Source organism: Bombina bombina, chromosome 1 (assembly GCF_027579735.1).
Source record: "Bombina bombina isolate aBomBom1 chromosome 1, aBomBom1.pri, whole genome shotgun sequence".
NCBI lineage: Eukaryota > Metazoa > Chordata > Amphibia > Anura > Bombinatoridae > Bombina > Bombina bombina.
The window spans coordinates 1558601014-1558626911 of NC_069499.1; the positions used below are offsets into that span (position 1 = coordinate 1558601014).

The following is a 25898-nucleotide window of genomic DNA, read 5'->3' on the forward strand; positions in this document are numbered from 1 at the left end:
GGAGGCCATGGGAGTTTTACCACGGCTGGGCCGGATGGGGGCATGACTGTGCTCAAGGCAGGGCTGGGGCAGGGCCGGTCTACACAAATTTCCAGGGTCGGTCTGAATTCCCAGTCCGGCCCTGCCCTGGTGTAATGATCTAAAGCCACTTTTTACCCTGAAAACAGCTATGCTGAAAATTAGTACTTAAAGGGACCATGATACCCATGATACCCAAATGTTAAAACACATGAAAGTGATGCAGCATAGCTGTAAAAAGCGGACTAGAAAATATCACCTGAACATCTCTATGTAAAAAAGGAAGATATTTTACCTCAAATTTCTTAAAGGAATGGTACACACTATTCTAACATTGTTTACTAACCATTAGTTTGTCACTGAATCAATTTCCAATCCTATTTTCATCTAATGTAGTCTATGTAAAATATAAAGATAATCTATAATTTACCCCTATGTTCACTGCAATCCCCCGCCAGCCCCCCTCACAGCAATAAATGATTATCTCTGACACGTCCAATGAAAATGCGTGTCTACGGGCTTGTTTGCCCACGTCATTATGGGAGGCAATAGCGTTGCGGTTACTTATGCGAATGCACAAACTAAATTCCTTAGCCGCAGGTTATAAATAACAAGATGTTATTTACACAATGCACGTCCACACGTACTCCGCTTAATCTAAATTGTCGGGCTTTCAATGCTCTTTTTGATAGGGGGAACATAAGTTCAACGGCGTTCTTGTGCGATATACGTGAACAAAGTAAACAATGAATCTTGGGATTCGATGTTTACTTTGAACATTGACAAATCAAAATCACATGCGCTCTTTAATGGCCCTATCGGGAGCGTGCAGAGGCAGTGACGTATACAGCAGGTGGGACTGCTGCACACGTCACTGAGATGAAAACTAAATCCAACATGGGGCGGAGTTGGCTCTTGTAACGGAGAAAGATTAGAAGAGGTGAATAAAAGATAATTCATATACCTAAAAAAACAAACAAACAAACTAGCGTTTGAACTTGCATTTATATATATTTTGCATTGATGCATCGCAAATAGCATTGACTTTACCATTCCTTTAAGTTATCACACCCCATTGTAAAGAGACTTTAAGCAGCCAGTCAGGATACTTGTCCCAGGACTTGCAAGAGAGTGAGAATCTGTCATGTGCAGGCATACTCTTGTTATTTTCCTATTCAGTTTAACTAAGTTCTATGAAATCTCATGAGATTTTAGTTAAATCTCATGAGGCCATAGCAAAGGCAAAGCATTACCTCAGCACTGCTGATGCTGATTGTCCATTATTTTTTTGTTTTCAACTTGCAGTTGGACAGCAGCTGAAGTATAACGGTTTACACAGCACTTGCTCTGGTGAGCTGAAGACATATTGCTGTAAAATAACTTATTTTTTACATAGAGATGTTCAGCTAATATTTTCATGTCAGATTTTTAGTTATACTGCATCATATCCCTTTAAGAACTGAATGTTCCATTATATGTGGGGGTACAGCAGGCAAAAGCAGCCATTTCAAATGACAAAATCAAGGTAAAGGATTCATCTGTATACAATTTAATATACTCCAGGTGATATGGATAATTGGGAATATATTTAAAGGTAAAACAAAATCATGGTACACTGTGTAAGGCGCTTACATCCATTTTAATTCAGGAAGGTTCCCAGCTTCCTGCATTTCATCTGAGTCTTCAGAGGGTGATACCAGAGCCTCATCTTCCTGTCGGGCACTGCAAGAGACAAATATTAGAGGAGATCAAATGTGCCACACACATTTATTAAAAAGAAACTAGATCTGTGCCCCCTTCTCTCCTTTTATAAGTCTATATTTAACATAATATTAAAGGGACAGTCTAGGCCAAAATAAACTTTCATGATTCAGATAGAGCATGTAATTTTAAACAATTTTCCAATTTACTTTTATCACCAATTTTGCTTTGTTCTCTTGGTATTCTTAGTTGAAAGCTTAACCTAGGAGGTTCATATGCTAATTTCTTAGACCTTGAAGCCCACCTCTTTCAGATTGCATTTTAACAGTTTTTCACCACTAGAGGGTGTTAGTTCACGTATTTCATATAGATAACACTGTGCTCGTGCACGAGATGTTATCTGGGAGCAGGCACTGATTGGCTAGACTGCAAGTCTGTCAAAAGAACTGAAAAAAGGGGCAGTTTGCAGAGGCTTAGATACAAGATAATCACAGAGGTTAAAAGTATATTATTATAACTGTGTTGGTTATGCAAAACTGGGAAATGGGTAATAAAGGGATTATCTATCTTTTAAAACAATAAAAATTCTGGTGTAGACTGTCCCTTTAAAGGCATAAAAATGTGCAAAATACTGTTCCTTTTAATGCAAATCCTATTTTTATGAGAAAATCTGTGTCAAGTGAGGTGTCAACCATCAGCCAGAAAATAATTGAAAAAGAATTGTAAAACTAACAACAACCAGAAGTGTATTTGTACAATATGCAATTTCACTTTTAGCATAATTCTGCATGCACTGCAGCAAAGCATTCTGGGTAGTGACATGAAAGTTAATCTCATTTATCTTCTTTAAAAAGTATATTATTTTTTTCTATCTGTTCTTTATAAATATTTGTTTTATGCTTGTAAAACATGGCACTGTGGGAAATGTCTTTCTCAGCCAATGACCAGCTTTAAATAAACTTTTTTTTAATGTTCTCTCTTGGAATTGCATGTTTTTTCCTGCTCTCTCCTATGCACGATTAAAGGGACAGAGAACTGTATAATTGGTTTCCCCTTAATGTGTTTACAGTCACTTGTTATACCAGCTGCAGAGTTTAAAATATATGAGAAATTGGTCCTTTAGGTATATTTTGTATATGAAATAGCTGTCTCTGGTAAATGAAACCACAGCCCAATAAAATAGGCTGAGGAGAGCAGACCTCATTAGCTTGTATTCCTATGTTTACATAAAATCCTTCTGATCTCATCTTTTTACACAGATTAATAGGCAGTGTTATGAGGCATCTCAGAGTTCTCTTTAAATGCAAATTTTCCCTTGGGAATGGCAAATCTCATTAAAGGGATATGAAACCCTTCCAGCCAGCAACCCAGGTGTTGAACCAAAGATGGACCAGTCCCTAAGCTTACATTCCTGCTTTTAAATAAAGATACCAAGAGAACGAAGAAAAATTGATAATAAGAGTAAATTAGAAAGTTGCTTAAAATTGCTTCTCTATCTGAATATTAAAGAAAAAAAAATGTGTTTTATATCCCTTTAAGATTTCTCTCTATGCCAGCTATTTTTTGAGAATCACATCCTTAGAGAGAACACTGTAAAATAAGCATTTTAGTACCTCTCTGTGATACTCCCCATTGGGAATATAGATGGGAATACCACAGACAAAAGCAGCTATTTCAAATGACAAAATCAAGGCAAACTGTTTAAAACATTCCAATAGGTAAAAATATTCAGTGGGAAAAAATGAACCCCTTCAGGATGGGGGCAAGTGCACAAGATCGGAAGAAAAGTTCCAACATAAACAAAAGGGGAAATTGGGAACAATCACATAACTTCAATGCAGAGTAGCAAATGTTAGAGCGTTCCGTGCCTTCCTAAGGGCGTTAAAGCCTGGCACTGTTAGAATGGCATGGAACAGCCTAAGGGCATCAATGGGTTAAAAGAGAACTAAAAAACAAAATTACAGTACCCTTTCCCTTTAAAAGCCCTGTGTATTTTAATAATAATAAAAAAACATCACATGCACGTGACGGGTTTTGGTTTCAGAACCTAGACAGGTGCTGAGTTGTGCTGCCTGTCAATCAAGCTCATGCGCTAAAGCATTTGCACCAATCAGTAGCTAAATACTCAGACCCAGCATACAACTCACTTTTATATTATTTTAATACCCTTTAAAACATGGATTTCCTTAAAGAGACAGTTACATTGGTTTTATATAGAACTTTGCAATTTACTTTATTTTTGCCCCATCTCAATGTAGTTTAGCTCTGAAAAATGCAGCCTGCTCACTTCTCAAGGTTAACCCTGAATATTTCCCTAATTGGCTTCAGCAAATAAGTACAATGCACTTTATACTAACATCATGACTGTAGCTTGTCTGATTGGCTCCTCCAAATAAGGTAAATGGTGGGAGGAGTTTGACTATAGGAAAACAATTGCAGCAAACAAAGATGTTAATTTATTTAGACTTGTTTTTCTACAGAATGACATATGAGCCAACAGAAGAGTCATGCAAAGTGTTTCCTGCCCTTTTAATGTCATTGCCTTATAGAACAAAACCTGGGTTAGAAGTACAGTAGAAATATTTCTGGTTATAAGGAAAGTGTGGTATTAATGCTATCAAAACATTTCAACTGTAATGTCACAATCAAAATGTAAATATCAGACAAGTTCAGTGGCACAATCACACATTAAACACTGAGATGGTAATATAAAATATATATATGTCGACAATGTGCACTCCTGAACTCCCACTCAATAGCCTTGGGTGCAGCAAAGAAATAATTATAGATCCAGGACTGAGGACGAGTCTTTTAGACTCGAAAACGTTCACATTAAAGTGACATTTTGCCAAAACAAGACCTTTGGAGTGCGCTTCTTGCTGGATATCTATCTATCTATCTATCTATCTATATATATATATATATATATATATATATATATATATATATATATATATGCCAGAGCGCATCAAAACAAGCCTGCCTGTTAGACACAGGCCTGTGAATCCGGTGAAATCCTACAAAGTGGAATACCTTAAAGGAACTAAAACCACCATATATGTTTTTACCACTCACTCGTATCTGAGCCTTCTCTCAAGGAATCTACCATACTCCAAAGAGGGGAAGCACATTATTGTTTTCCTAAAAAAAGCACAGTATACTCCTGAAAAATAATGGATTCAACTCCAAACCTACAGATGAACTTCATCACTGAAAGTTATAGATACCATACTTCAAAGGGGAGAAAAATATCCCAAAGGCACCATAAAGAAAGAAGTACCATACTCCAACTGGTCACCAAGGGACAAACATCTTTAACACAGACAGGGATTAATTCCCCCCAACGCTCCTCACATGCTTGAGGTTTTAAAAGGTGAGCAATATTCTTACTTTTTGTACTATATTGTTAACTAGTATATTCATACTGCACCATACATTGTTCTCTGTTAATGTTTCCTCCATTCTATGAGCGCTACAGTTTGGAACCCTCAACCCTCAACAATTTATTCCATTGATGATAGTGGAATCTCCAGACTAAGCTGCCTTTGAAATACATCAGGAGAAACTCTAAAAAGGGCAAAATAACTATTTGCATAACACACAGAGCAAGCCAAAACACCCTATCCATTTCATATATATATACGCATACAAACATACACACACACACGCATATCTCAATATCAATTTCATTATTTATTTTGTCCCCTTTCCTGTTATTTCCTTCTGACAATCGTTGCTTTTCAGTTTCTGTTAGAAGTGGAAGTGCTGAACACTGCAATATTCCACAGAGTCTTTGGCTGCACACTCTAGTGACCTATTTATAGCTGTCCCTAATTGGCCACAGCAGAGAAGGTAACCTAAGTTACAACATGGCAGCTCCCATTGCTTTATAAATACAAACTTTACACATATTTTGTCAATATTTAAAAAGCAAATGAAACTTTTTTTTTTTTTTTTTAAATAAAATCTAATCTTCATGTTATTCTCATACTAATCTTTTATTTGAATGCGTCATTCCATCTAGCATTTATTTCATGTTTAAAGGGGCACTGAACCCAAATTTTTTATTTTGTGATTCAGATAGAGCATGCAATTTTAAGCAACTTTCTATTTTACTCCTCTTCATTCTCTTTGTATCTTTATTTGAAATGCAAGAATGTAAGTTTAGATGCCGTCCCATTTTTGGTGAACAACCTGGGTTGTTCTTGCTGATTGGTGGATAAATTCACCCACCAATAAACAAGTGCTTTCCATGGTCTGAACCAAAAAAATAGCTTAGATGCCTACTTTTTCAAATAAAGAAAGCAAGAGAACGAAGAAAAATTGATAATAGGAGTACATTAGAAAGTTGCTTAAATTTGCATGCTCTATCTGAATCACAAAAGAAAAAATTTGGGTTCAGTGTCCCTTTAAAGGGACGTTCAAATTAAAAAGTAATTTCAGAGAAAATATTTATTTCATGGTTTATTAAAAAAACAAAAAAAAAACAACAACAAAAAACAAACAAACTCCAAGAACTTTGTTATTTAATTTTGGAAACCAGAAACGGCAGCGGTTGTGAGAAATTGGCATGTTTTTTACATTCTGTGACTTAAATTGTACCAAAAATAAAATTATTCATTATGGATATACAAGTACTTTTCCACCCACAAGTAGTTGATAAAGAGTTGCATTGAAATTGCAAGAGTATTTCAATAACATTTCCAATATGGCTGCGTAAAGCGTGAAATATTACAAGGACATATTTTTAAATCTCTGCTAAAATTTCAAGCATCGCCTGGATAGCCAAGTATATTGTGCTACTTCAGCTAGACCACTTGATCTTGATATCGAATAGCAATATATTTCTGGCACATATTAAATTAGTTTTTAATTGACTGTTTAATTTGAGCTAAAATATGATTGCCATTACATTTGTAAGATTTCACTCAAAACTTGGCATTTGCTTTCCTAGTAAAGTAATGCGAACCAGTGCTCCTTCGGTAAAATACACAAATAAATAAATTAAAAATAAATTTAAAAAAAGCAAACAACTTCTTTTTGCAAAATGGGCATTAACAAATTCTCAGTGTAGCCACTGCCTTTAATGAGATAAAGGAGCTGACATGATAGAACTTAAGTTCTATTGCAGCATGATTTTGCATCAAAAGTCCTCTACTGCACTGCTTCTTAAAGGGATATAAAAAAGGGCTCTTTCAGTAAAACAAACCTTAAATGAAAGTAAAAATAAACAAAATTGTAGGAAAATAGCAATCAACTTAATTGTTTTCTTGCAAAATGAGCAGTTTGAAATTCTCAGTATAACTTGCCCTCAGCGAGATAAGAGAGCTGACATGCTGGTAACTGAAGTTGGCTTCTGCCTTCTCTGAGCATGGGCAAAACTAACTCACTGTTTATCTAGTATTCACTGAACAGCAAACCAGTTTATGTTATTCTAGAGGTTTTATGACATCAAGCTAGACATGCCTTCATAGAGACATCGACCCCCTTGTAGGTTTGTGACTGCAAAAACACAATTTATTCTTACCTGATAAATTTATTTCTCTTGTGGTGTATCCAGTCCACGGATCATCCATTACTTGTGGGATATTCTCATTCCCAACAGGAAGTTGCAAGAGGACACCCACAGCAGAGCTGTAATATAGCTCCTCCCCTAACTGTCATAGCCAGTCATTCAACCGAAAACAAGGAACCATAGGGTGCAGTGGTTACTGTAGTTTAAATTTAAAAATTACCTGCCTTAAAATGACAGGGCAGGCCTGTGGACTGGATACACAACAAGAGAAATAAATTTATCAGGTAAGAATAAATTGTGTTTTCTCTTGTAAGGTGTATCCAGTCCACAGATCATCCACGGATGAAGGGAGGGACAAGGCAGGTACTTAAACGGAAGGGACCACTGCCTGTAAAACCTCTCTCCCAAATATAGCCTCCGAAGAAGCAAAAGTATCAAATTTGTAAAATTTTGAAAAAGTATGACGCGAAGACCAAGTCGCCGCCTTGCAAATCTGTTCAACAGAAGCCTCATTTTTAAAGGCCCAAGTGGAAGCCACAGCTCTAGTGGAATGAGCTGTAATCCTTTCAGGAGGCTGCTGTCCAGCAGTCTCATAGGCTAAGCGGATTATGCTTCTTAGCCAAAAAGAAAGAGAGGTTGCCGAAGCCTTTTGACCTCTCCTCTGTCCAGAGTAGACAACAAACAAAGCAGATGTTTGACGAAAATCTTTAGTAGCTTGTAAGAAAAACTTTAAAGCACAGACCACGTCCAGATTGTGTAATAGACGTTCCTTCTTCGAAGAAGGATTAGGACACAAGGATGGAACAACAATCTCTTTATTGATATTCTTGTTAGATACCACCTTAGGTAAGAACCCAGGTTTGGTACGCAGGACTACCTTATCCGTATGAAAAATCAGATAAGGAGAATCACATTATAAGGCAGATAGCTCAGAGACTCTATGAGCCGAGGAAATAGCTACCAAAAAAAAAAGAACTTTCCAAGATAAAAGTTTGATATCTATGGAATGAAGAGGTTCAAACGGAACTCCTTGAAGAACCTTAAGAACCAAATTTAAGCTCCATGGTGGAGCATCAGGTTTAAACACAGGCTTGATTTTAACTAAAGCCTGACAAAATGCCTGAACGTCTGGAGCATCTGCCAGACGCTTGTGCAAAAGAATAGACAGAGCAGAAATCTGTCCCTTTAAGGAACTAGCTGACAATCCTTTTTCCAAACCTTCTTGGAGAAAAGATAATATCCTGGGAATCCTGACCTTACTCCATGAGTAACCCTTGTATTCACACCAATAAAGATATTTACGCCATATCTTATGTTAAATTTTCCTGGTGACAGGCTTTCGTGCCTGTATTAAGGTATCAATAACTGACTCTGAGAAGCCACGCTTTGATAAAATCAAGCCTTCAATCTCCAGGCAGTCAGCCTCAGAGAAATTAGATTTGGATGGTTGAAAGGACCCTGAAGTAGAAGGTCCTGTCTCAGAGGCAGAGACCATGGTGGAAAGGATGACATGTCCACTAGATCTGCATACCAGGTCCTGCGTGGCTACGCAGGTGCTATCAGAATCACTGATGCTCTCTCCTGCTTGATCTTGGCAATCAGTCGAGGGAGCAGAGGAAACGGTGGAAACACATAAGCCAGGTTGAAAGACCAGGGCGCTGCTAGAGCATCTATCAGTGTTGCCTTGGGATCCCTGGACCTGGATCCGTAACACGGAAGCTTGGCGTTCTGGCGAGACGCCATGAGATCCAGTTCTGGTTTGCCCCAACAATGAATCAGTTGTGCAAAAACCTCCGGATGGAGTTCCCACTCTCCCGGATGAAAAGTCTTACGACTACACACCAGTTCTCTACACCTGGGATATGGATAGCTGATAGGTGGCAAGAGTGAATCTCTGCCCAGATAATTATTTTTGAAACTTCTAACATCGCTAGGGAACTTCTTGTTCCCCCTTGATGGTTGATGTAAGCTACAGTCGTGATGTTGTCCGACTGAAATCTGATGTACCTTAGAGTTGCTAACTGAGGCCAAGCCTGAAGAGCATTGAATATCGCTCTTAGTTCCAGAATATTTATTGGAAGGAGAGACTCCTCCTGAGTCCACGATCCCTGAGCCTTCAGGGAATTCCAGACTGCACCCCAACATAGAAGGCTGGCATCTGTTGTTACAATTGTCCAATCTGGCCTGCGAAAGGTCATACCTTTGGACAGATGGACCCGAGATAGCCACCAGAGAAGAGAATCCCTGGTCTCTTGGTCCAGATTCAGTTGAGGGGACAAATCTGTGTAATCCCCGTTCCACTGACTGAGCATGCATAGTTGCAGCGGTCTGAGATGTCTGCGTGCAAACGGCACTATGCCCATTGCCGCTACCATTAAGCCGATTACTTCCATACACTGAGCCACCGAAGGGCGCGGAATGGAATGAAGAACCCGGCAGAAATTTAGAAGCTTTGATAACCTGGACTCCGTCAGGTAAATTTTCATTTCTACAGAATCTATCAGAGTCCCTAGAAAGGAAACTCTTGTGAGTAGGGATAGCAAACTCTTTTCCTCGTTCACTTTCCACCCATGCGACCTCAGAAATGCCAGTACTACGTCCGTATGAGACTTGGCAATTTGGAAGTTTGACGCCTGTATCAGAATGTCGTCTAAATAAGGGGCTACTGCTATGCCCGGCGGCCTTAGGACCGCCAGAAGCAACCCTAGAGCCTTTGTAAAGATTCTTGGGGCTGTAGCTAATCCAAAGGGAAGAGCTACAAACTGGTAATGCCTGTCTAGAAAGGCAAACCTGAGAAACCGATGATGATCTTTGTGTATCGGAATGTGAAGATAAGCATCCTTTAGATCCACTGTAGTCATATATTGACCCTCCTGGATCATTGGTAGGATGGTACGAATAGTTTCCATCTTGAATGATGGAACTTTGAGGAATTTGTTTAAGATCTTTAGATCCAAAATTGGTCTGAAGGTTCCCTCTTTTTTGGGAACCACAAACAGATTTGAGTAAAAACCCTGTCCCTGTTCCTCCTTTGGAACTGGATGGATCACTCCCATAACTAGGAGGTCTCGTACACAGTGTAAGAATGCCTCTCTCTTTATCTGGTTTGCAGATAATTGTGAAAGGTGAAATCTCCCTTTTGGGGGGAAACTTTGAAGTCCAGGAGATATCCCTGGGATATAATTTCCAACGCCCAGGGATCCTGAACATCTCTTGCCCACGCCTGTTTCTGTGTGAGCCGAAGGGATATACAAATTTCCGGTGATAACTGGGCATAGAGGAGCAGATTGCTGCAGCATCTAAGCAACGGCCCGGTGAGTCAGGTCTGTGAGCACAGATAATAAAAGAGGGAGACTCAGGCCAGTACAAAAGAACTATATATAAGACAGAGTCTCTAAATAATAATTACATTCAGACTATGTTAAGTAATTAAACAAGTAATTCGAAAGGCCCACTGAGAAAGCATGATATCATCAGTAATAACAACCTTACAAGGCAAGTATACTGCTTAATATAAAAGCAAGAAAAAGTGAAAGCACTTCATTAAAAATGAGATCAGCCATTACTAAAGTATCGGATGCATGAATCCATATAATATTATGTCCAGGAGATAGCGGTTGGAGGGAATTATTAACATTTACATTGAAGCTCAGAGTGTAATGACATAGCCACTGTAGCAGCATGACAGACTGAAGAGTTATACATATTTGATCCTTCCCACATGCTATCTACTTAAAGTGATGGTAAACTCTCCCCTTTTTAAAATCAGATCTGGAATGTAAGCACTATTTTAGATGGAGTTTAATTCATTAGATGTAATGAAGATGCAGTATAACATGCTTTTTAATATAGATATGAAATTCAAATACTGCATGCTCCTCCGCCCACTTCAAAAGTAAAATTTTCTGTGAGCTAACAGATTGAATTGTTGTCCTATCAGCACTCTCCCCATATGGCACTTTTGTTGTAGCTAGAGCATTGATTGGAGAGTAATTCAATCATTTAGCTGACAGGAAAATTGACTTTTGAAGTGGGTGGTGTAACGTGGGGTATTTGAATTTCATATCTATATTAATAACTAAGTTATAGTGCATTTTCATTGCACATGATGAATAAAACTCCATCTAAAATAGTGCTTACATTCCAGATCTGATTTTAAAAAGGGGAGAGTTTACCATCACTTTAAATGGACAGAATCTATTGCTCTCCTAGGGGATCCTTCACATATTATAATTTCAATACTTATATTGCCTTTGAGGTAAGGAGATAGAGACATACTTATAGCAACACTCGGGGGGGGGGGGGGAAGCAGAATTTCAAAATGGCAGCTAAGAAACATAACAAATCTACGCCACTGAGCAAACAGTCGGCAGCTACTCTTTTTTTAAATCCTCAAAAGGGGAAAAATCTTTAGACCCACAGACAAATATACCAGATGAGGAAGAGGATTCTGATTCAGGTTCTCAAGTCATAAGTGAAGAATTAATGCCAATCACAAAAGCAGACCTCGAACACTTCGTCTCAAAGCAAGATATTAATACAAACTTAGAAAAACTTCTGGAGAAGATGGAAACGCTACAAAACACAGTAACAAACAGCTTAGCAGATCTCAAACAAGTAGTAGTGGATCTGGGAACGAGAGTGAACTCATTGGAAGAAAAAGGTGACTCCATGGTGAAAGGAATCAATGCCCTCACGAACCAAGTCTCTTCTCAACAACAAGATTTAGAGGATATTTATGATAAGTTAGAAGACTTAGAGAACCGAAGCCGACGATGCAATATAAGATTAAAGGGAGTTCCCGAATCTGTGAATCCTACAGAATTAACTGAATATCTTCTTCATTTGCTCCAAAAGCTCATCTGGCTCTCAGGCCAAAGCCTAAAGGAGAAGAGTCTCCAAGAGATATTATAATCAAGATGCTCCGATACCAAGAAAGGGAAGAAATCCTGGAGGCAGCAAGGAAAAATCTCACATATAAGTTCCATGGGAACATCATTCAGTTCTACCAAGATCTCTGTCTTAGGACATCGCAGAGGAGAAGTGCCTTACATCCACTCATACTACTTTTAAGGAAAAATCAGATACCTTATCGCTGGGGCTTCGTTTTTGCGCTTCATATTTTGTGGGACAACAGAACCATCTCTATTAAAAAATAACAGGAGATTCCTGAGGTGTGTCGAAGATTGAAAATGGAACCGCCAGTTCTCACACAGAATGCTGAGTCTGTAGATACCACATCCCAACAGGGAAAACCTCTTCAAAAGAAATGGACCAGGATACCAAAGAAAAAACAAAAAAACTGATCCACAAGGGGAAGATTCCCATTTACGAGATGAAAAGAAGAGACATACTGAAGTTGAGTTTACTGGTTTGCCTCTATAACATCTTTAGGTTATGCCTTATTGCTACTTAAAAAGCGCTAAGTACTATAAGTTATCAAGTTCACTTTTTAAAGTTAATGACTCTCTTTGTGGTTATAAAATTGTAATGATGCACAGTTTACCTTATGGACTCATAAGACTGAGGGATAATCAAGATGCAACTTAAGAAAAGCAGGTATTATGCCATTAGTATTCAAGTATTGCCTTTGTTACTTTTTTGTTATATGTTGTTTCTACAAAACTGCACCCTTATCAAACATGTTATCCTGTCCAAGATGGGGGAAAAATGTTTTTGCTACATTTTATTGTTGTTATTTATTGTTATTCATACGTTATGTATTATTCACTACAAGTTTATTTGTAGACCAGGTGGGTTTCGTTGGGGGGTGGGAAAAAGATATTCTACAATGCATTGGGAGAGGCACATTCTATAATTGACACCCTATTCAAGGAGAAACCAGCACAACATGGTTGGGGGAGGAAAAGATGAACATATATGATGGCGAGTAATTTAAAATTAATCTCCCATAATGTAAGGGGACTTAACACAGATAATAAACGGCGGACGGCCATGACACAATATCTCAAAACAAAAGCTAATGTAATATTCCTACAGGAGATACATTTTACGGCCAAAGCAATCCCGAAGTACTGGATACAATTCCCTCAAAACTATCATTCTACTACAGACTCCAAAAAAGAGGAGTGACAATCATACATAGATTATTAGATTTTGTTACTGTAAAAGTTATCAGGGATAAGGAAGGCAGATATGTGATAGCTCATGGTAAAATTCAGGACACATTGGTTACATTATGCAATTTATATGCACCCAACGATAAACAAAACACTTTCTTTCACCATATTTTGCAATTACTCACACAATGGTCCCAAACTGGGATCATTTTGGCAGTGGATTTTAATGTCCCAATGACAACAGACATAATATCATAGTTAAATCAATTAGCGACTCACTTGAGACCCATAACCTTATTGGCTCTTGGGACGCTCTAGGCAACTCTAAACATGACTTCACATATTATTCCCCTGCACACAAATCATACTCCACTCTAGATTACATATACCAGTCAAATTCTGGTCCCCAATTTGGTCTCCTCTGGTACCCAAACGTGTGTTTGGTCTGACCACTCAATTGTTTTTTTTTTAGAGCTGACAGGTATACTAAATTTTCATAGACATAGATCCTGGACTAACGATCCTACATTACTTAGAAATCCCAAGATCCATGGGAAACCGCTAAAAGCACTTCAGAAATACTGGGAGATAAATATAGACCCCACTAAGAATCCTTTGATTGCCTGGGCTGCCCACAAACCTCATGAGAGGCCTGCTAATAAAAGAAAAATCGCTCTACACAAAAAAAAACTAACTTAACGGTAAACTTACTCCAAAGGGATATAGAGAGGCTTGCAAAAGCCCATCAACAGGCTTTAATCTCACAGACTTTATAAAACTATTCTGACCAAAAGACAGGAATTGGCCAAAATATTAGTCCTCTATTAGAGCGGCTCAAAGCCCAATATTTTGTCTATTCAAACAAGCAAAATAAATACTTTTCTCCATAAACACACTATATAAAAAGAACGGGTCCCTTACCTCAAACCACAAGAAATTACAGAAAGCTTTACCTTGTATACAATCATGAATGAGTAAATTCTTAAAAACGGCGAACCTGAACACTATTAGGGAATCATATTTGGAAGATCTCAACTCAGAGATTTTGGCTAACGAGATTTTAACAGTAATTAAAGATCTTAAACCAGGCAAGGTGGCATGTTCAGACGGCCTTACAGGGGAATACTATAAACTTTAAGAAAAACCTTATACCCCATTTAGTGAACTTTTTTTTAATAATATAATGTCAGGGAGGGAAATACCTCAAGAGATGCTGCAAGCCAGGATTGTAGTAATACCAAAAGCTGGGAAGAATACTAAACTTTGTCAAAGCTATAGGCCAATTTCCCAGATTAACCAGGATATCAAAATTTTCACTAAAATTTTAGCTATCAGACTTAAAAAAAAAATTCTACCCTCACTAGTCCATCTAGATCAAGTGGGATTTGTAAAAGATATGGAAGCCCCTGATAATGTTAGTAGAATAATAACCCTAGTGGAATATCTAGTAACAACTGAAAATCTGTCCCTACTCCTATCACTAGACACGGAAAAGGCAATTTATAGGGTGGATTGGAACTTTATGTTTCAGGTCCTAGAAACGATGAAATTTCTTGGCGCCTTTATCCAAGTAATTAAAAAAATATACTCCCATACGACAGCATTGGTTAAAGCAGCAGGTTACCAGTCAAGACCCATAAACATTTTAAACGGGACTCTGCCAAGGTTGCCCGCTCTCACCATTGTTGTTTGCCATTTGTATTGAGCCACTTGCATCTTTTATCAGACACTCAACAGACATTTCGGGTATTCAGTTAACACGCACAGAACATAAACTTACTTTATTTGCTGATGACGTCCTACTGACCCTAACTAAACCCCGGATATCTTTGCCCAACTTATATAAGACTTTACAAGAATTTTCAGATATAGCTGGTTACAAAATCAATTTAGATAAATGTGAGGCTCTCCCTATCTCCCTCCCACTTCATACCAAAATTATTTTTACAGAAACAAATTTTGAATTCTCATGGGTGAAGAGCCATATAACATACTTAGGAGTTCAATTAAATAGTAATTTCTTAGATCTATACAAATTGAATTATATCCCTATTTACAAGGCCATCAAGAAAGATTTGGAAAAATGGAAAAAAGAGGTAGCTTCTCGTGGTATGGGCGATTGTCAGCCATAAAAATTTACGTTCTACTGTATCTCTTTCGAGCATTACAAATCAAAATTCCTTCATCAGATCTGAATTCTATTCAAGCAGATTTAATACGTTTTCTAAGGGGTGACAGGAGCTATTAAAACAACATAGGCAATTGGGGGAAGTGGGTATACCAAATCTTATAGAATACTATCAGGCTTCGAGAATAGCTCAGACTGCCATATTGGGGATAAATTTAAGGGAAGTTACATGGACGACAATTGAGGCTGAGATTGCAGGATGTGACGCGCCTTCTGATATATTGTGGGATTCGACTATTAAAACAAATAAACCAAAATACAGATCACCAGTAACACTGGAAACATTACAAATGGAAACATTACAAATTTGGAATAACTTAACCAAAACACTGAAATTAATACCACCTCAATGTTTACTTTTACCTATAAAATTTCTACTACCTAAAGAGCACCGGAGGAGACTGGGGAAATGGGAAAATAAGGGGCTCTATAGAGTGGCTGACTTCTTAAATAATACTCGCGTACTTTCTTTTAAACCAGGTCCAGGACAAGATCCAACCATATAAATTACATTGGTTCCTATACTACAGATATCATCCGCCATCATTAAATATTTAGCAATTAAACCCACCTAACCATATACTACCCTAGAACGCATTTGCAGTACATATACTAGGGGTAAGCATTTGATATCTCAAATATACTTATCGATTCAATCGGAAAAATACACTACTAAACCTCCCTTGCTGGAGAAATGGGAGAGAGACACAGGGATGGGATCAGATTTTGCTGAACTCTTGTAAAGGCCTAGTCAGTGCAGATTTAAGAGAAACGGCATTAAAACATCTTTCAGATGGTACCTCACACCGGAGAGGAAATCACATTACACATCATAGCAACAAAGGAATTGTCATAGGGGATGCCAGGAGAGGAGGTCCTATTTGCATATATGTGGTGATAATATCCAAAGGTTCATATAATATGGAACAAATTGTCAGAGTTATTAAGTAATCTACTAGATGAAAATATCACCTTGTCAGTTTCTCAAGCACTTTTGAATAATAGAGTAACACCTTTTAACTCAGCGATAAACACATTTATTAAAATACTGTGCACATCGTCTAGAATTTGTATTGCCAGGTATTGGAAGGTGGGAACACCTACATGGCCAGAAGTTATAGACAAAATCAATAATATATACACAATGTCAGAATTAGTTTCATAGTCACAAGGATCTAACGATCATTTCCAAAAAATATGGTTTTACTGGATCACAAGAGAAGATATTTGAGGTTAATCCTCACTAGGGCAACTCAAAACTGTGTGCTTTAGGGGCAATGGTGAACCCCTGATGCTCATGTAATTATTTAGGAAAATATAATTCTCAACTACATCATATTGTAACAGATATCGCCCACGCTCTGGTGAAATCCACGGGAACACCTGGTTAATGTTTAATTGTCCGATGCTTGTTTATTCTATTTTTGTTTTTTCTTTCGTTTTCAATGGTCAGCTGGGGAAACAATGTCTCCTTCCCTCCTGTTTCTGTAGTATTGTGATCTCTTGCACCTAATTTCAATAACCCGACAACATAAGTTTGAGCAAAGGTGAAAAGCTCCATCTTTAACATAAAGCATCAATCGATAAGGTTGTTAGTAAAAATCCTGGTATATATAGACAATTGGGAGAAGGGGTTCCCAGAATAGATGAATAGGAGGGGGGGGGGGGGGAGTTAAGCCTAAGATCTTCACCAACTTATCAACTTGGTTATGTTGTATGTAAGACCATGTTACATTTTTGAGGGTGAGATAACCCTGTTATCACTGTACTATTGATTTTTTTTGCCTTTGCTATTTTTATTTTCTTATTTATTTTGTAAACATTACTTGATTGCTATGTTATGTTAATAGCTGTGAAAATCAATAAAAAGTATTTCAACTAAAAAGATTAGTACATAGTGATTTTTATTACAATAATTAAACAGACTGCTTTATATCCCTTTAAAAGTGCCACATAAGTCAAGTTTCATGATTAAGATAAAGCATGCAATTGTAAAACATTTTTCATTGCACATTCATTCTTTTTATATGCACACTTTCTAAGGCCCCACCTTCTACTGAGCATGTGCAAAAGTGCACAGTATACATGTATATGCATTTTGCGATTGGCTGATGGCTGTCACATGATACAGGGGGAGGGAAAATTGTATTCAATTTGACAGAAAATATTCTAATGGGCATTTCAAATGTTAAGTATCACATTTTCTTTTTATTGTGTATTTCTCAATTATTAAATTCTACTGTATTTAGAGATTGCACACTCCAATGTCACAGATGTAGCATCCTGTCTTTTGTTTCTAAAGCTTAGAAATTTGGGGGGGGGGGGGAGAAAAGGAAATATTTAATTTCCAAACCCATTTAGCTTGCAGCAGTGAGTAACATAGGGTTAATATATTGTTATGTGATATAGTAAGGGGGGGGGTGGACTGGGACCACTGGGCACGCACAGCTGGCAAAGCACATGATGGGCACAAGGAGTCAGAGATGACATTTGGAACCCAGAAGGAATGAGCTTGACACCCATCTGTTGGTTTTCTGTTCTGCTATGTCTTTGAACTACATAAAACCACTAAGAAAAGAGGAGAGGGAATAAGAGACACTAAGAAAAGAAAGAAGCGGAGAGCTACATAATGGGGAAGCAAGAGAGGGTGCTCTTAAAGGGATGGAGAGGGTGAGGCATGGAAAGGGAACACTTTAATAAGGGGGTGTAGAAGGAAGACATAATAATGTGACAGCAGAGGGAAAAGAGACAGCGAGCGAGACAAGGGAAGACATGAGATACAGAGCAGGGTACGAGAGAGACTGATCAGTAACCCAAAAGAGAGAGCTAAAGGAACATAGCACACAGTATAGAGTGCATGCGCTATTCTTGCCAGGATTATAGAGGCTTCTCACTGTGCAGCATTGTCCTTATCAGCCAATGAAGAATGAATATAGAATTAAAGATTCATTTTCTTTCACTTAGGGATCTGGAGCAGGATCAAATGCTTATGTCTACAGCCGTCATTCTATTGATGCCATTACACCACCATTTAATGATGTACAGCTTGTATACAACAAGCAACTCTCTGCTAATGTACATTAAGCCACTGGCTATATTATGTACAGGAAATGTTTCCAATGTACAGGACATGTTTCAAACCTTGAAAATGTTCTTTAGACAACCATGTCCCTTTAGTTACAATTTTAAAAGTGACAGTCAAGTCCAAAATAAACTTTCATGATTCAAATAGGGCATGTAAATTTAAACAACTTTCCAATTTACTTTTATCACCATTTTGCTTTGTTCTCTTGGTATTCTTAGTTGAAAGCTAAACCTAGGTAGGTTCATATGCTAATTTCTTAGACCTTGAAGGCCACCTCTAACTTGAATGAATTTTGACAGTTATTCACCCCTAGAAGGCATTAGTTCATGTGTGTCATATAGATAACATTGAGCTCACGCACATGAAGTTACCTAGGAGTAAGCACTGATTGGCTAAAATGCAAATCTGTCAAAAGTACTGAAATAAGGGGGGCAATTTGCAGAGGCATAAATACAAGGTAATCACAGCGGTAAAAAGTGTATTACTATAACTGTGTTAGTTATGCAAAACTGGGGAATTGGTAATTAAGGGATTATCTATCTTTTAAAACAACAAAAATTCTGGTGTTAACTGTTCCTTTAAGAAATGTTGCTTATATATTTGTTATGATGGAAAAAAATACCTTTATGGACAGTGATGGCATCTGGTACATCACAAAATACAAAAGAGCACTTAAAGGGACAGTAAAATCCAAAATAAAATTTCATGATTCAGATAGGGCATGTCATTTTAAACAACTTTGCAATTTACTTTTATCATCAAATACGCTTTGTTCTCTTGGTATTCTTTGTTGAAAGCTAAATGTAGGTAGGCTCATATGCTAATTGAAGGCTGCCTCTTAACTGAATGCATTTGACAGTTAGAGGGCATTAGTTCATGTGTGCCATGTAGATAACATTGTGCTCACGCCTGTGAAGTTATGTAAGAGCCAGCACTAATTGCCTGAAATGTAAGTCTGTCAAAAGATCTGAGATAAGGAGGCAGTCTGCACAAGCTTAGGTACAAAGTTATTACAGAGGTAAAAAAGTATATTACTATAACAGTGTTGGCTGTGCAACACCGGGGAATGGTAAAATATAGAGATTATCTTTTTAAACAATAATAATATTTTTGGCGTTTACTGTCCTTTTAACAAAAACTCCAAATACATATTGATTCTTTAACATTATCATTTTAATTAATATCCATTATTGTTCCTCATACTTTAAGTTAGACCCTAATATGTATTGTGGATATCTATAGTAATGACCTTCCAATAAACCTAAGACATGAGAACGGTTTTAAATTATTAGAAAAAAATAGTTTGCAGTACATTTGTGCTGATGCTAGTTACCAATCAAATATTTGAATTGGGCGTATGCATGTTCTATGCAAAAAGAAAAAAAACTTCCTTTAAAGGGACAGTCAAGTCAAAATTAAACTTTCATGGTTCAGATAGGACATGTAATTTTAAACAAGTATCCAATTTACTTTTATCATCAAATTTACTTTGTTCTCTTGGTATTCTTTTTTGAAAGCTAAACCTAGGCAGGCTCAAACTGATTTTTTTCTAAGCCGTTAAAGGTCACCTCTTTATTTTGCATTGACAGATTTTTTTCACAATTAGACACTGCTAGTTCATGTGTGCACTACAGATAACATTGTGTTCACTCCTGTGGAGTTAATTATGAGAGGGCACCGATTGGCTAAAATGCAAGTCTGTCAAAACAACTGAAATAAGGGGGCAGTTTGCAGAGACTTAAATATAAGGTAATCACAGAGGTTAAAAGTATATTATTATAACTGTGTTGGTTATGCAAAACTGAGGAATGGGTAATAAAGGGATTATCTATCTTTTTAAAAAAATATTTTCAAGTAGACTGTCCCTTTAAGATTCAGAGAGCGTTTCAATGGTGATATAAGAGGGACATAAAAAAGGGAAGGGACATAGCGGTAACTAAAAAGAAGAGAGGAATTTACAGAGGGGAATAATGTCTTTGAAAGATCACTCCCTGAAAATGATTCTACAACAAATGGAAAAGACTGGGAGATACAGCCTGGGTGCCCCCTCCGGCAAGCAAATTGTCAGCACATGACTTTATACACCCAAAGGGCGAGGCAGAACAGGTACACACAGTCCCCAGAGCCATCCTCTTTTTAATAGGTTAGTTTGTTTATACAGACTTTACATTTACGTAAACGCACATTCAGAGAGCAGCAAAACACAAATGTGTGTGTGTGTATGAGTGTGTGCGCATGTTTATGTGTGTAAGTACGTGTGTGTGTGTATGAGTGTGTGCGCATGTTTATGTGTGTAAGTACGTGTGTGTGTGTGAGTGTGCGCGCATGTTTAGGTGTGTAAGTACGTGTGTGTGTGTATGAGTGTGCGCGCATGTTTAGGTGTGTAAGTACGTGTGTGTGTGTGAGTGTGTGTATGCGTGCATGTTTATGTGTGCTAGTGCGTGTGTATGCGTGCATGTTTATGTGTGCAAGTACGTGTGTGTGTATGCGTGCATGTTTATGTGTGTAAGTACGTGTGTGTGTGTATGAGTGTGTGCGCATGTTTATGTGTGTAAGTACATGTGTGTGTGTGTGTGTGTAGGCGTGCATGTTTAGGTGTGTAAGTACGTGTGTGTGTGTATGCGTGCATGTTTATGTGTGCAAGTACGTGTGTGTGTATGCGTGCATGTTTATGTGTGCAAGTACGTGTGTGTATGCGTGCATGTTTATGTGTGTAAGTACATGTGTGTGTATGCGTGCATGTTTATGTGTGTAAGTACATGTGTGTTTATGCGTGTATGTATGTGTCAATATATGTTTTTTTTGCATGTGTGTGTGTATGAGAATGTTCTCATGATTATATGTGCAAGCACGTGTGTGTATAAGCGTGCATGTTTATGTGTGTAAGTACGTGTGTGTGTGTGTGTGTGTGTAAGTACGTGTGTGTGTGTATTTGCGTTCATGTTTAGGTGTGTAACTAAATGTGTGTATGTATGTATGTGTCAATATGTTTTTTTGCATGTGTGTTTGTGTATGAGTATGTTCTCATGATTATGTGTGTAAGTACGTGTGTGTCTGTGTGTGCATGTTTATGTGTGTAAGTACATGCGAGAGTGTATATGTCCATGTTAATGTGTGTAAGTACATGAGTACGTGTGTATGTGTAAGTACGTGTGTATAGGTGCATTATGTGTGCGCACATGTTTATGTGTGTAAGTACATGTGTGTGTTTATGTGTGTTTGTGTATGTACCGGTTAACCCTTTCAGGACTGGCCTATATATACATAGGAGCCCTTTGCAGTCAAGTAGATGAAAACATGAAAAATCATATTCATGCAATATTATTATCAGGTATTTGTAGAGCGTCAACAGATTCTGCAGCGCTAATATTCATATTTAATAGTGTGTACTCTCACTCAAGGTTCATCCACCAGGGTGCAAGCAGTATAATACAGATTCAACAAGGATGGCTTGCATTCACTTGATTTCCAAAGTGTTTATTCACATATACTGTAGATATAAACAGATATATATTTGTGCAAAACTCCATCAGATATATAATTGAATATCTCTTTAGGAATAAACATTATGAAATATTATCTTCTTATGTTCAGCTTTTAAATAACCGCAATCATGTTTTTTGTTGGTTTTTTTCAACTTTTTCTGCTCGTTTGAAGTCTATGGGGGAATGCAATTTTACATTTGTGACCTCTCAAAGTCTATACGTTACCGTGAAATTACGAACGTCAGATCGCTAACTTTTTACTTTCAACTTGTAGTCTGCAGAAGCTTAGATACAAAGTAATTACAGAGGTAAAAAAAGTATATTACTATAACAGTGTTGGCTGTGCAAAACCGGAGAATGGTAAAATAAAGAGATTATCTTTTTAAACAATAATAATATTTTTGGCGTTTACTGTCCCTTTAACAAAAACTCCAAATACATATTGTTTCTTTAACATTATCATTTTAATTAATATCCATTATTGTTCCTCATACTTTAAGTTAGACCCTAATATGTATTGTGGATATCTATAGTAATGACCTTCCAATAAACCTAAGACATGAGAACGGTTTTAAATTATTAGAAAAAAATAGTTTGCAGTACATTTGTGCTGATGCTAGTTACCAATCAAATATTTGAATTGGGCGTATGCATGTTCTATGCAAAAAGAAAAAACTTCCTTTAAAGCGACAGTCAAGTCAAAATTAAACTTTCATGATTCAGATAGGACATGTAATTTTAAACAAGTATCCAATTTACTTTTATCATCAAATTTACTTTGTTCTCTTGGTATTCTTTTTTTGAAAGCTAAACCTAGGCAGGCTCAAACTGATTTTTATTCTAAGCTTTTAAAGGTCACCTCTTTATTTTGCATTGACAGTTTTTTCACAATAAGACACTGCTAGTTCATGTGTGCAATACAGATAACATTGTGTTCACTCCTGTGGAGTTACTTATGAGAGGGCACTGATTGGCTAAAATGCAAGTCTGTCAAAACAACTGAAATAAGGGGGCAGTTTGCAGAGGCTTAGATACAAGGTAATCACAGAGGTTAAAAGTATATTATTATAACTGTGTTGGTTATGCAAAACTGAGGAATGGGTAATAAAGGGATTATCTATCTTTTTAAAAAAATATTTTCAAGTAGACTGTCCCTTTAAGATTCAGAGAGCGTTTCAATGGTGATATAAGAGGGACATAAAAAAGGGAAGGGACATAGCGGTAACTAAAAAGAAGAGAGGAATTTACAGAGGGGAATAATGTCTTTGAAAGATCACTCCCTGAAAATGATTCTACAACAAATGGAAAAGACTGGGAGATACAGCCTGGGTGCCCCCTCCGGCAAGCAAATTGTCAGCACATGACTTTATACACCCAAAGGGCGAGGCAGAACAGGTACACACAGTCCCCAGAGCCATCCTCTGTTTAATAGGTTAGTTTGTTTATACAGACTTTACATTTACGTAAACGCACATTCAGAGAGCAGCAAAACACAAATGTGTGTGTGTGTGTATGAGTGTGTGCGCATGTTTATGTGTGTAAGTACGTGTGTGTGTGTATGAGTGTGTGCGCATGTTTATGTGTGTAAGTACGTGTGTGTGTGTGAGTGTGCGCGCATGTTTAGGTGTGTAAGTACGTGTGTGTGTGTGAGTGTGTGTATGCGTGCATGTTTATGTGTGCTAGTGCGTGTGTATGCGTGCATGTTTATGTGTGCAAGTACGTGTGTGTGTATGCGTGCATGTTTATGTGTGTAAGTACGTGTGTGTGTGTATGAGTGTGTGCGCATGTTTATGTGTGTAAGTACATGTGTGTGTGTGTGTGTGTAGGCGTGCATGTTTAGGTGTGTAAGTACGTGTGTGTGTGTATGCGTGCATGTTTATGTGTGCAAGTACGTGTGTGTGTATGCGTGCATGTTTATGTGTGCAAGTACGTGTGTGTATGCGTGCATGTTTATGTGTGTAAGTACATGTGTGTGTATGCGTGCATGTTTATGTGTGTAAGTACATGTGTGTTTATGCGTGTATGTATGTGTCAATATATGTTTTTTTTGCATGTGTGTGTGTATGAGAATGTTCTCATGATTATATGTGCAAGCACGTGTGTGTATAAGCGTGCATGTTTATGTGTGTAAGTACGTGTGTGTGTGTGTGTGTGTGTAAGTACGTGTGTGTGTGTATTTGCGTTCATGTTTAGGTGTGTAACTAAATGTGTGTATGTATGTATGTGTCAATATGTTTTTTTGCATGTGTGTTTGTGTATGAGTATGTTCTCATGATTATGTGTGTAAGTACGTGTGTGTCTGTGTGTGCATGTTTATGTGTGTAAGTACATGCGAGAGTGTATATGTCCATGTTAATGTGTGTAAGTACATGAGTACGTGTGTATGTGTAAGTACGTGTGTATAGGTGCATTATGTGTGCGCACATGTTTATGTGTGTAAGTACATGTGTGTGTTTATGTGTGTTTGTGTATGTACCGGTTAACCCTTTCAGGACTGGCCTATATATACATAGGAGCCCTTTGCAGTCAAGTAGATGAAAACATGAAAAATCATATTCATGCAATATTATTATCAGGTATTTGTAGAGCGTCAACAGATTCTGCAGCGCTAATATTCATATTTAATAGTGTGTACTCTCACTCAAGGTTCATCCACCAGGGTGCAAGCAGTATAATACAGATTCAACAAGGATGGCTTGCATTCACTTGATTTCCAAAGTGTTTATTCACATATACTGTAGATATAAACAGATATATATTTGTGCAAAACTCCATCAGATATATAATTGAATATCTCTTTAGGAATAAACATTATGAAATATTATCTTCTTATGTTCAGCTTTTAAATAACCGCAATCATGTTTTTTGTTGGTTTTTTTCAACTTTTTCTGCTCGTTTGAAGTCTATGGGGGAATGCAATTTTACATTTGTGACCTCTCAAAGTCTATACGTTACCGTGAAATTACGAACGTCAGATCGCTAACTTTTTACTTTCAACTTGTAGTCTGCAGAAGCTTAGATACAAAGTAATTACAGAGGTAAAAAAAGTATATTACTATAACAGTGTTGGCTGTGCAAAACCGGAGAATGGTAAAATAAAGAGATTATCTTTTTAAACAATAATAATATTTTTGGCGTTTACTGTCCCTTTAACAAAAACTCCAAATACATATTGTTTCTTTAACATTATCATTTTAATTAATATCCATTATTGTTCCTCATACTTTAAGTTAGACCCTAATATGTATTGTGGATATCTATAGTAATGACCTTCCAATAAACCTAAGACATGAGAACGGTTTTAAATTATTAGAAAAAAATAGTTTGCAGTACATTTGTGCTGATGCTAGTTACCAATCAAATATTTGAATTGGGCGTATGCATGTTCTATGCAAAAAGAAAAAACTTCCTTTAAAGCGACAGTCAAGTCAAAATTAAACTTTCATGATTCAGATAGGACATGTAATTTTAAACAAGTATCCAATTTACTTTTATCATCAAATTTACTTTGTTCTCTTGGTATTCTTTTTTTGAAAGCTAAACCTAGGCAGGCTCAAACTGATTTTTATTCTAAGCTTTTAAAGGTCACCTCTTTATTTTGCATTGACAGTTTTTTCACAATAAGACACTGCTAGTTCATGTGTGCAATACAGATAACATTGTGTTCACTCCTGTGGAGTTACTTATGAGAGGGCACTGATTGGCTAAAATGCAAGTCTGTCAAAACAACTGAAATAAGGGGGCAGTTTGCAGAGGCTTAGATACAAGGTAATCACAGAGGTTAAAAGTATATTATTATAACTGTGTTGGTTATGCAAAACTGAGG

At 37.3% G+C, this 25898-nt stretch overlaps 1 protein-coding gene across 2 annotated transcripts in view; it reads right to left on the reverse strand.

Annotated features, from left to right (window-relative positions):
* Nucleotides 1-25898, reverse strand: part of ST6GALNAC2 (ST6 N-acetylgalactosaminide alpha-2,6-sialyltransferase 2) — a 172875-nt gene that overhangs the window by 61804 nt on the left and 85173 nt on the right. For both annotated transcript variants that reach the window (XM_053709498.1, XM_053709492.1), the window contains exon 2: nt 1651-1740. In XM_053709498.1, the coding sequence (XP_053565473.1) occupies nt 1651-1740 (90 nt within the window). The remainder of the gene's footprint in view (nt 1-1650; nt 1741-25898) is intronic.